The 12,458-nt window shown below is 37.2% G+C and overlaps 1 protein-coding gene across 3 annotated transcripts in view; it reads left to right on the top strand.

The window, feature by feature from the left end:
• Positions 1–12,458, top strand: part of ODAD2 (outer dynein arm docking complex subunit 2) — a 178,692-nt gene that overhangs the window by 87,487 nt on the left and 78,747 nt on the right. For all 3 annotated transcript variants that reach the window (XM_049626936.1, XM_049626937.1, XM_049626938.1), the window contains one exon: positions 10,656–10,770. In XM_049626936.1, the coding sequence (XP_049482893.1) occupies positions 10,656–10,770 (115 nt within the window). The remainder of the gene's footprint in view (positions 1–10,655; positions 10,771–12,458) is intronic.

The raw sequence follows: 12,458 nt of genomic DNA, 5'->3' as shown, positions 1-12,458 counted from the left end.
TATGCTGCAGTTTTCAAGTCTAGCATTTCTGTTTGTTTTTTTGTTTTGTTTTTTAATAGTTTTGTGTCTCTGGCTGCAGAATTTTCTTTCTTCTGAACCCAATTATAAACATTTTTGAAAAGTACATAATCTTAGCCAAATTATATAAATGACCCTTAATTAGGAAATGACAAATTATTTCATGCAATTAAAGGATGTGCATTTGGTAGGTTATTGTTCAGTCACTAGCGCTCACACCCATACTATTAAAAACAAACAAGTAATTGTGCAGGTATGGAGAGATTAACGGAATACAATAGATACACTAAATATATATTTATATCTATATCACTATATATCAATATAACTACATATCAAAATGTAAGGTATTATGACTGATATGAGGTGATGGCTCATTGTGGTTTTGACTGGCATTTTCCCCTGATGATTAATGATGTTGAGTATCTTTACTTGTGTCTCTTGGCCATCTGAATGTCTTCTTTGGAAAAATGCCTATTCAGGTACTGTACCTATTTTTAATCAGATTATTTGTGGGGCTTTGTTGGGTATTGAGTTGTATTTCTTTGAATATTTGGATATTAACCCTTTATCAGATGTACTTTCTCTCATTTAGTAGGTTGTCTTTTTGTGTTGTTGATGGTTTCCTTTGCTGTATGAAAGTTTTTTGGTTTAATGTAGTCCCAATAGTTCATTTTTGCTTTTGTTTCCCTTGCTTTGGAGACTGAACCACTATACTTAAAATCTTTTTAATTATTTTTCATTTTTAATTAATTTAGGTTATTATCATAGAGTGACCATAAAAAAAAAACACTGGATCCCTACTTCCTTCTTATAGAAAATTCAGATGATTAACAGATTTAAGTATAAACAAAGTAAGTTATAAGAGAACAGAAGAAACATTCAGTTTTATTATCTTGTAGTGTGGATGGCTATTCTAAGCATAAGTTAAAGGTCAAAATCATAAAAGAAATATTTGATAGATTTAATTACATAGGATTTTAAATCCTGAGGAAGAGTGCAAAGAGAGAGAGAGAGAAGAAAAATCTCCTTTGCTTCCACTGGAAATTACCATTACAGTAACTCCTTATTCAACAAATTAGTAATTAAAGGGAAAGGATTAAACATTTATTCTGCCTTTCTATAGGGTAACTAAGTCCCCGGTTGATGAGAGGAAGCTCTTCTTTGTAAAAGAATGTCAGTTAATAAATAGAGTAGACAGAATTTTAAAAAAATCACTGTAACTCCCAATAAAATAGTTCTTTCTGGCAAGGATAATTCATGGATGCTGAAACTTTAAGGTAGTGAAAATGTTCTTGGGACAGGACCTTCTCAGAGTGACAAAGTGTCACCACACAGATTGTTACTTAATGAAAATGGAAACATACGTCTTTATAATGAAGATATATAGTGGTTATAAGTGTAGTTAAACGACCAAACTTGGCATCACTAAGCGTGGAACACCTGGCATTATGAGCCTCTCAGTGTGTTGTGCAGTGTGAGGTGCATGGTATCACCCATGATGGATTCTGCCAAAAATATGTAATTTGAATCAAACTCAGATTTTAGTTCTAGTTTCCTATTCGTAGAAAACACAGAGAAGAGAGGAGAAATTTAATAACACCTTGAGGAAGACAAACACATTGTGAGACTTGATCTCTTTAAAGAGTCAGTGCCATAAAGGTGTTCTAGAATAAAAGAGACTTTTAGACATATCAGAAATACAGTGCATGATCCTTGTTTGAAACTAGGTTTTGTTTATAAAGCTCTAAAGGAGGTTTTCAGAGCATTTAGAAATATTTGAATCTGAACTGGATATTTGGTTATTATTAGGGAACTAATTTTAATTTTCTCAAATGCAACAGTGGTACAATGATAGTGTAAAAGATTGCACTTTGTTTTAAAAGATGAAAATTTGAAAATTTTAGTTGTGAATCGATGTGATATCTCTTGTTTGCAAATGGTTTATAAAAATGAACACACATTTATATTGATAGATGACACAAACATTTTAGGTTTTGAAAGTTGTGTTATTGGTATTTATTTTACCATTAAAACTCTAAGTATGTTTGATATTTTGCAGTTAATGGCAAAATCAAGGTAGTAGCTAATGCTGGTGACTGGTATTCTTATGATCTGTAGATGTGGAATCAAATTGACATAACTTTTATGGAGAACAGTCTTTTATGTATTAAAAATTAAAATATATAGGGGCGCCTGGGTGGCTCAGTCGGTTGGGCATCCGTCTTCGGCTCAGGTCATGATCTCGCGGTCCGTGAGTTCGAGCCCCGCGTCGGGCTCTGTGCTGACAGCTCAGAGGCTGGAGCCTGTTTCAGATTCTGTGTCTCCCCCTCTCTCTCTGACCTTCCCCCATTCATGCTCTGTCTCTCTCTCTGTCTCAAAAATGAATAAACGTTAAAAAAAATTTTAAAAAAAATTAAAATATATAGAATCTTTACTGAGCAGTTCCATTTCTCAGTATTTTTGTCCTTAGCTGATAAGCAGTGCATTGCAAAAGGATGCAGGGATGGCCTTTGCAATGTTACTTCTATTCCATTATTATGCAAAGCCAGAAAGTACCTAACTTCAATTAGTAAAGGACAATTAAATATATTATGGTGCATCAATACAGCAATACTATCTAGTCATTAATAATGATTAATATAAATCCATATTCATTGACTTAGAGGTTCCATTACATATACTGAGTTTAAAAGGTGGATTATAAAACAGAAGGGGTAGTGAGGGGAATAGGTGTCTTGTCATTGTGGTGACCATAAATACTAACATTTGCGTTGGTCCATTTTGCTCTTTTGAGCAAACCATACCTCAGCTGTTTTTAAATTTTTTTTTTAACGTTTATTTATTTTTGAGACAGAGAGAGACAGAGCATGAACGGGGGAGGTTCAGAGAGAGGGAGACACAGAATCCGAAACAGGCTCCAGGCTCTGAGCAGTCAGCACAGAGCCAGCCGACGCGGGGCTCGAACTCACAGACCATGAGATCGTGACCTGAGCCGAAGTCGGACACTTAACCAGCTGAGCCACCCAGGCGCCCCTCCTCAGCTGTTTTTAATGAAGTCATCTAGATCATGTGCATTTTTTTACAGACAAGAAAGAAAAGATAAATTATGTCTTATTTGCTTATACAACCAACATTGACTGAGTTGCTTAGGCACTCTACTTCTGTTTTCTCATTGTGTAGTACAAGTGTTGAAGTAGGTGTTCTCTAGGATCCAACACTAATATCTGATTAATGTAATGATGACTGAGTAACATTCATTTAATGTTTACTGAAAATGACTAGTTCTCCGAGCCAGGGACTGCACCAGGTACCAGAATACCCTTCCCATAGCCCCATCCCAGCTTCCCTCACCACCGCAGGGTTGCTGCCACATGTCACTATCACATGGACACTCTCCTTGCACCCTCCACTTCCATCCCACCACACCTGTCTGTTTCGTTTTTCTCCAGTCACTTTTCAACATTTCACACAATATGCAGATTACTTCTTTTCTATTGTATGTGTTTTCCCAAAAGAATATTAGCTCCATAGAGCAGGGATTTGTTGGCTTTCAAGGTGGAAAATTCCCCCATGCCTCAAAAATTGCCAGGCACCTGCAGGCACTCTCTTAATATTTACTGTAAGAATTATTTTTTTTCTAAGAAGATGTTTCTAGAACTTTTCTGATCATATTGTTTACACAACTATAAGAGGGTAGACTATCATCCTGTATTACCAGGGCCAAGAAATTCTGGGACATACCCTTTCCTGGGGCTGTCACATTCACTACTTTTCTTCAAATTTGATCTCACATAGAATTTTTCAAATAATAGAGATATAAAAACTCTGAGAATCTGTATAAAAGAGTACAGTTCTTTTTTAATTACAGCTTTTCACAGGGTTATTTAATTCTGACATCCTTTTCATGTTTCCATTTTTATTATTGCCAAGTTGGTTTCAAAACCTATGGATTTCAGTTGCATCCTTTCATGTGGTATAAGAATATCGTGTTCTCCTTAGGCTAACCACATTTAGCAGAAGTCCTTGTCATGTATTAGTATTTATCAGTGTAATTTTCAGTGAAAATTGTGAAATTTTTAGAAATCATGAAAAATTATGGTTTCAAACTAGTTTCATTGGCATTGTCAGAAAGAAACTCTACAACCTTGGCATTGCCTACCATGTGGGAACAGACTCTTCACTTTTGTTCATATATGTGTCCTCAATGGGCGGGCAAGCCAGCCAGACTTCTTAACAGTCTCAGCAAATGTTATGATAACAGCAACAACAACAGCAAAATTAAGAAACGTAACAAGCAGCTACATCATTTTTGGCTTGTTTGGATTTAATAGCCAGAATATGAATATGTATTCATCTTTCATCTTTCTAGAACTGTTTTTCTGCCAGCCACACAGTTTGACATCTATGATGAAGTTGAAGATTTTGGTTTTTTTTTTTTTTAAATCATATTATTTTTTTACAGATAGTTATTTATTTACTTAAGTGAGCTCTATACCCAACATGGGGCTTGAACTCAAGACCCTGAGATCAAGAGCTGGGTGCTCTCCCAACTGAGCCAGCCAGGCACCCCGTGAAGTTGAAGATTTTGAAAACACAAGTCAGTTTTGTGTTTATAATGTCAAAGAATTAATGTAAAATTCAATTGATAACAAAAATGGGAAGAGTTTACATATTACTAGAAATGAATCAGAGCAAGATGCTAATGAGATTTAAAAACTATACAGAAGGATATAGAACCATCACAATGGACAGTGGTGTCAATTAATACTACCTATAAGACCACCATTGTATATGCAAAAAAACAATAAAGTTATAAAGAAATTCTATGAAAATGTACTTTCAACTGAAGTCAACTTCAAATGAAAACTTACTCTAGAGGTTAGATTTAGAACTTGGACAGGTACTTTGCAAGAATGAGGTTAAAATGAATGTATTTGTGTTGGGAGAGATTTTTGATTCGTTGCACATAGACTGTCTTGTTTCAGGTCCATTTGACCAATATTTCATTGGCTGTGGTAAGTATGCCTGAAGCATAGTGCATGATTCCTGCTGCCAAGGAAATTACACAATAATTATAATAATGGGGAGGGAAGTATAGACACATCCCTACAAGGCAAAGCACTGTGTCATGAATACCAGAAAGGGGGAGAGCAAAACTCAAAAGAGGCTTAAGGAGGGAGAAGCCAGAGCATTTGTGGGAGAGGTTTTGTTATAGACCTTAGAAGATGGGTTATTACAGCAAAAGATGGGGATGGCATAGGGAAAGGCTTATAGCTGAGAACATTTCTGTAGCCTGTGAGTAAACTATTGTCTCCCCTTTGTGTTCATATGGAACCCCATGCACACATGTATTGTAGCATTTATTATAATTGATTATAATGGTTTCTTTATCTCTCTCATTAGACCGTACTTTCCTGAAGGACAGTTACAATCCTCAAAATTTGCAGATGCTGTATTTGTGAGTTCATATCCCTGCTGAAATTTATTTGTGACGCCCAAAGCAATACTTAACAGCCCTTTCGCATGTGCAGAGCAGGGAAAAATCTGAGTCACCTCATGCAGCTGTCCAGCTGATGCTGAACAAAGCCAGGCTCTGCCTTCTTGTTTCAGCTCTCATACTATAAACAAGTGTCCTTTTTTACAGCCTGTATAGTGCCACATTTTCACACTTCTGTGTTTTGAGTCGGTTATTTTGCTGTTTCAAATGGCCCCTAAGCAGAGTGCTGAAGAGCTATCCAGTCTGATGTTCCCAAGTGCAAGAAGGTTGTGATGTGCCTTACAGACAAAATATGTGTTAGGTAGGAATTGCTCAGGATGAACTGCAGTGCTGCTGGCCATAGGTTGGTCCAGTGTTAATGAATCAACAGTATATATTAAATAAGGTGCTTTACATAGACACACACATAAAACATGGTTATAGATTGATCTGTTGATAAATATGTTCTGACCAAACGCTGTCAGGAAGAAAATTTTGTGTTTCCCCCAAGACCAGTGGTTCAGTATTTACTAATCTCCTGTTTTTAGTGACTTTATAGAACATAAATACCCCGTGTAATGAGAATTAACTGTATCTGTTATTTCTGTATGCTGAGCACTTAGTGTTTAGTAGATGGCCCAAGAGTTTATGAGCAAATGCCTGAATATAGGGAATTGGGAGGAATAAATCAGCTCATTGGAAATGTTAGAGACTGAGTTCAGGAGTCAGGGTTTTTTTTAATTTAAATTTTATTTAGTTAACATACAGTGCAACACTGGTTTCAGGGATAGAATTCAGTGATTCATTACTTATATACAACACTCAGTGCTCATCACAACAAGTGCCCTCCTTAGTACCCATCACCCATTTAGCCCATCTGCCACCCACCTCCCCTCATCAACCCTGTTTTTTCTCTATCATTAAGAGTTTCTTGTGGTTTGTTTCCCTCTCTCCTCTCCCCTTCCCCTCATATGTTCATCTGTTTTATTTCTTAAATTCCAAATATCAGTGAAATCATAGGGTATTTGTCTTTCTCTGATTTACTTACTTCGCTTAGCATAATACATTTTAGTTCCATCCACGTCATTGCAAATAGTAAGATATTCTTTTTGATGGCTGAGTAATATTCCAGTATGTGGGGGGGAGGGGCACATCTTCTTTATCCTTTCATCAGTTGATGAACATTTGGGCTCTCTACATAGTTTGGCTATTGTAGATAATGCTGCTATAAACATTGGGGTGCATGTACCCCTTCAAATCTATATTTCTGTATTCTTTGGTTAAATACCTAGTAGTTCAATTTCTGGATCATAGGGCAGTTCTATTTTTAGTTTCTTGAGGAACCTCCATACTCTTCTCCAGAGTGGCTGTACCAGTTTGCATTCCCATCAGCAGTGCAAGAGGATTCCCCTTTCTCTACATCCTTGCCAACAAATGTTGTTTCTTGTGTTGTTAATTTTAGCCATCCTAACAGGTGGTATCCCATCATGGTTTTGATTTGGTTTTTTTCCTGATAATGAGTGATGTTGAGCATCTTTTCATGTGTCTTTTGGCCATCTGGATATCTTATCTGCAAAAGTGTCTGTTCATGTCTTCAGCCTATTTCTTAACTGGGCTATTTGCTTTTTGGGTGTTGAGTTTGATCAGTTCTTTAGAGAGTTTGGATACCAACCCTTCATCACATATGTCACCTTGCAAATATATTTTCCCTTGGTAGGCTACCTTTTACTTTTGTTGATTGTTTACTTTGCTGTGCAGAAGCTTTTTATCTTGAGGTCCCAATAGTTCATGTTTGCTTTTGTTTCCCTTGCCTTTGGTCACATGTCTAGTAAGAATTACTGTGGCCAAGGTCAAAGATATTGCTGCCTGCATTCTCCTCTAGGATTTTTATGGTTTCCTGTATCACATCTAGGTCTTTCATCCATTTTGAATTTTTTTTGTATATGATATAAGAGTGGTCAAGTTTCAGTCTTCTCCATGTCTCCATCTAGTTTTCCTAGCACCATTTGTTGAAGAGACTGTCTTTTTTGCATTGGATATTCTTTCCTGCTTTGTGAAGATTAGTTGACCACAGGGGTGCCTGGGTGGCTCAGTCGGTTAAACGTCCAACTTCAGCTCAGGTCATGATCTTGTGGTCCGTGAGTTTGAGCCCCGCGTCGGGCTCTGTGCTGACCGCTCAGAGCCTGGAGCCTGTTTCAGATTCTGTGTCTCCCTCTCTCTCTGACCCTTCCGCATTCATGCTCTGTCTCCCTCTGTCTCAAAAATAAATAAACGTTAAAAAAAATTAAAAAAAAAAGATTAGTTGACCACATAGTTGTGGGTCCATTTCTGGGTTCTCTATTCTGTTCTATTGATCTATGTGTCTGTTTTTGTTCCAGTACCATACTGTCTGATGAGTATAGCTTTGTAATATAGCTTGAAGTCTGGAATCCTGATGCCTCCAGTTTTGTTTTTCTTTTTCAGGACTGCTTTGGCAATTCAGGGTCTTACGTGGTTCTATACAAATTTTAGGATTGTTTGTTCTAGCTCTGTGAAAGATGCTGGTGGTATTTTGATAGGGATTGCATTAAATGTGTAGATTGCTTTGGGTAGTATGCACATTTTGACTATGTTCTTCCAGTCCATGAACATGGAATGCTTGTTCATTTTTTTGTGTCCTCTTCAGTTTCTTTCATAAGCGTTCTATAGTTTTCAGAGTATAGGCCTTTCACCTCTTTAGTTAGGTTTATTCCTAGGTATCTTAGTGGTTTTGGTGAGGAATCAAGATTTTGCTACCATACAGGCAATAGGAAACCATTGCAAAGTTTCTCCTGGGAGTGCACACATTTATTGAATATGCTAGGTGGTGTGATGGACAGAATGAATATCCCTGGGGCCCTGCTCTCCAGGAGCTATTACAGAAGCTCCAGAAGCTCCCTTAGGAAGATTAATGTCACAGGAATTTATAGGCTGGATGGACCTGAGAGAAATTGAAGCCCCCAAATCAAGGGTGCAACTACAATAGCCATCCTGATGTGAGGTGGTAAAGACCAGAATTAGGGTGTTGGCAGGAGGAGCAGGGACGTAAGGGGCAGATACTTGGGTTATGGTGAAGTGAAAGTCATCAGTAAATAACTTGAAACAGAGAATAAGGAAAATGGAAAGGACAAAGTTAAACCCTGAAGTTTGCTACCCCCTGACTTTGTTAGCTCCTATATTTACAAATGTGATTCAATCATGTTTTCCTCATCTAAGGTTATTATTCTGTGCTGTGCTGAGTCTTTTAAGGCATCAGTTAATGGGGTCACAATCCTCAGCCCTTACAACTATGCAGCCACCGAGTTGCCTAAGGCTTCAGGTAATGGTTGGGGACAATAGATCTAGCTTTACAATTAATAGTGAATTTTAATAGTTAATTGTGAAATTTTGCCTGGGGACCCCACACTGAATCCCTCCTTTAAGAAAACCTGGGGATGCATGGGGTGCTCAGTCAGCTGGGCATCCGACTTCGACTCAGGTCATGATCTCACAGTTAGTGAGTTCAAGCCGCACATCAGGCTCTCTGCTGTCACTGTCAGTACAGAGCCTGCTTCGGACCCTCTGTCTCCCTCCCTCTCTGCCCGTCCCCTGCTCCATGAGCTCTCTCTCAAAAATAAATAAACATTAAAAAAAAAACCTGGAAAAGTGTGTCATGCAAATGACTTCTGCTCTATGTCAAGTTATGTCCAGCACTGTACAGTTAAATATTACTAATGCAAGTTTTACTGCTACATTTACAAGAGGGCAGGACAGACCTATCGTTCATTGAGAAATTGCATGTGAATAAATACAGAGACCCAAGGATCAGCAACAATTATGCTTTCAGTGGTATATGTAAAGCAGTAAGATTGTTTAACTTTGTAAAGTAAATCTTTCATTGTGAAGTGCTCAGTCTCTTTACATTTTCCACCAGTTGAGAAATCAAACTTTTTCCGTCAGCAGAAAACTGACAGCTATTGACAGAAAGCTTTAGGTTTAGAAAGCTGAGGTTAAACTTTGTGTTAAAATACTTTCTCAATGTGCATTTTTCTTACTACAAGTCATTCTCTAAGGAGACAATTTATGTCTTACTATAAGCTACTTGCATTAACAATTATTTTATAAGGTTATGCAAAACTGATCTCATACTTGGACCCTTTGGAGTGATACATTTTTCCCCCTGGCAAACTCATCTCAGATAATCAAGAAATGTAGTCGTCTTTATGTCAACTTTCAAAAAAGAATTTGAATGGCATTCTAAGCTGGTAGTATTTATTCTGTCTGGGGCTAAATACTACATGTGTTTAACTCAACTTGAGATTAAAAATCAAAGGAGTTTTGATGTTTTTTATCTTTTTTCATCTGCGTTGAGTTTAACATATCTTTCCGAACAAAGCCATGTTTGTCGAGGATATTAAGTTTTGTTTGGCCACCTTCTCAACTGCAAGTACTCAATGGACCTTAATGCAAGGTTATGCTCCCTGGACTGATTGATATATAAACAGAAGACAGATGGTGTAGAGATGACTCTGATGATAATTCATTTTTCAGCTAGTCATGAAGATATTTTGATTACAGTGTGTTTAAGTAATTATAACACAGTCTGCAATGTTAGTCTTGCTGGGAAGGAACCACATGGAAAACAAGTTACGTGTTATCCGTGCCTAACAAAGGGTGCACTGTGGTGTAATGATTTTAATTCCTAATGCTAGATTAGGACTGGAGGAGTTTAAAATATGTCATACGGTAAGGTAAGTCAATTAAACATAGACCAAATAAAAAAGGTAACTTCACAGTTTTGAGGCATAAATATTTGTTTTGGAAAGTATATAGATGTTACTATATGAAAGAAACCAGTATTTTGACATTTAGGTAACAGTCTGTGTACTGCTAATTAAAAAATTACATGGCTTGATTTTGAGTTTATGTGAATCATAATTATCACGGAGCTTGCTTTCTGTGTCATGAATTTAAAACCGAAATCCACACTGACAGTTCAGCAGCATGTTATATTCCTGCTATTGTTAAACTTTTGGGGAAAAAAATCTAAGCAAAATGTTAAAAGGAGAAAAGTAGAGTTGTGTGGATAGAAAGGCCATTTAAGTTTTCATTTTCAGATATTAATTAAAATTTATGCTTCTGTTTTTGGCTTCACAAATAGGATAATTGATCGCTTAGATGGAGTTCGTTTGTTGTGGTCCCTCCTGAAGAATCCTCACCCGGAAGTGAAGGCCAGTGCAGCATGGGCCCTCTGTCCCTGCATCCAAAACACTAAGGTAAGAACAGACTGCAAATCAGCCCATTCTAAAATATCTAATACTGTATTGAATAATGTCATCACAGGTCACTAGTTACTTTCAACTTAATTTTGGTCCAACTTATCTGGTAGAAAAGTGCTGAATGTTTGTGCCATATGAGCAATGCCTTTTCCTGGTTGGTTTTTAAATGCCAAATCAAACTAGGCTTAGGTGGCAGTGCTTACCAACTTCTGCCTGGCTGGTGCAATTGAAACAGGTACCCCAGGGGCACTTGGGTGGCTCAGGTAAGTGTCCAACTTCAGCTCAGGTCATGATCTCACAGCTTGTGGGTTCAAGCCCCGCATCAGGCGCTGTGCTGACCACTCAGAGCTTGGAGCTGCCTCAGATTCTGTGTCTCCCTCTCTTTCTGCTCCTCCCCCACTCTGTCTCTCTCTCAAAAATAAATAAACGTTAAAAAAGAAAAAGAAAAAGGTACCCCAGGTAAAATCAAGGGGAAGAAAAGTTGACTGTTCTTATCTCTTGGGTGATAAGAAAATTGCCTGTGTTTACCTGCTACTTTAAGAAGCATAAAATTGCTTCTATCTTATTTATATAGCCTGAAATATGACAGTGAAAGATCACTAAGTTCTTTGTTACCTTGAAAAAGTCAAATAATTTCATGAATTCCACTTTTCTTAGCTGTCAGTAAATACTGGTATATAAAGCCGAAAAATAAAATTTTTACAAGACAAAAAAAAAAAAAAAAAGACTGAAAGTTTCTGAAGTCTTTTAGCTCTTCATTTGTAAATTTTATTATTTTCTTTAAAGATCCCTTTTCAGCCTATTTCTATTATCTTAAATTTTTTTCTATAGATTTGGAGATTGCCTTTTCAGTTCCTGGTTGCTAGAGATGTTTTTCTCTGTTGAATATTTTTATCTAAAGGATTTTATTCCTGTAATAAATCTAACATGACTCTGAATATCATCCTAAATATTTGTGACTAGCAATAATCTTTTGTAAAAAGTGAATTGTGGTGTGTACTAATAATAGAAGGAGACCTGTTACAAACTGGTCAATAGAACTATTTTTTTTATAGCAAGGACATAAAAGTAAGAACACCTCAAGTGTCAACCTACAGGAAAATGGACAACAGGATGATACTATGGTCATACTGTATCATACAGAGCAGCAGTAGAAAAGGAATGTATTTCAGTAATGGATTCATCAATATCAGCACACCTCATAAACATATTGCACAAAAAAAAACCCCAAGTTTCAGAAGTAGATACACAATGTAATTCCTATTCTATAAGGTCCAAAGAAAAATTTTAAATGCAGAATTTAGGGGCGCCTGGGTGGCGTAGTCGGTTAAGCCTCCGACTTCAGCCGGGTCACGATCTCGCCGTCCGTGAGTTGGAGCCCCGCATCAGGCTCTGGGCTGATGGCTCGGAGCCTGGAGCCTGTTTCCGATTCTGTGTCTCCCTCTCTCTCTGCCCCTCCCCCGTTCATGCTCTGTCTCTCTCTGTCCCAAAAATAAATAAAAAACGTTGAAAAAAAAAATTTAAAAAAAAATGCAGAATTTAAATACTATTTAAGGAGCAAGGAAGAGCCTACTGAGGAAATACCACTACCTATCTTTGAAGGATATCCTTATCAGTTACCTGAACTAATCAGCCCAGTCCTTCACTTATAAATATGAACAACTAAGGATCACCAAATATTTAAG

The sequence above is a fragment of the Panthera uncia genome, chromosome B4 (genome assembly GCF_023721935.1).
Source record: "Panthera uncia isolate 11264 chromosome B4, Puncia_PCG_1.0, whole genome shotgun sequence".
In the NCBI taxonomy this organism is placed as follows: Eukaryota; Metazoa; Chordata; class Mammalia; order Carnivora; family Felidae; genus Panthera; species Panthera uncia.
Note: the sequence above shows the minus strand (reverse complement) of the source record. Positions and strands in the feature narration are given on the sequence as shown.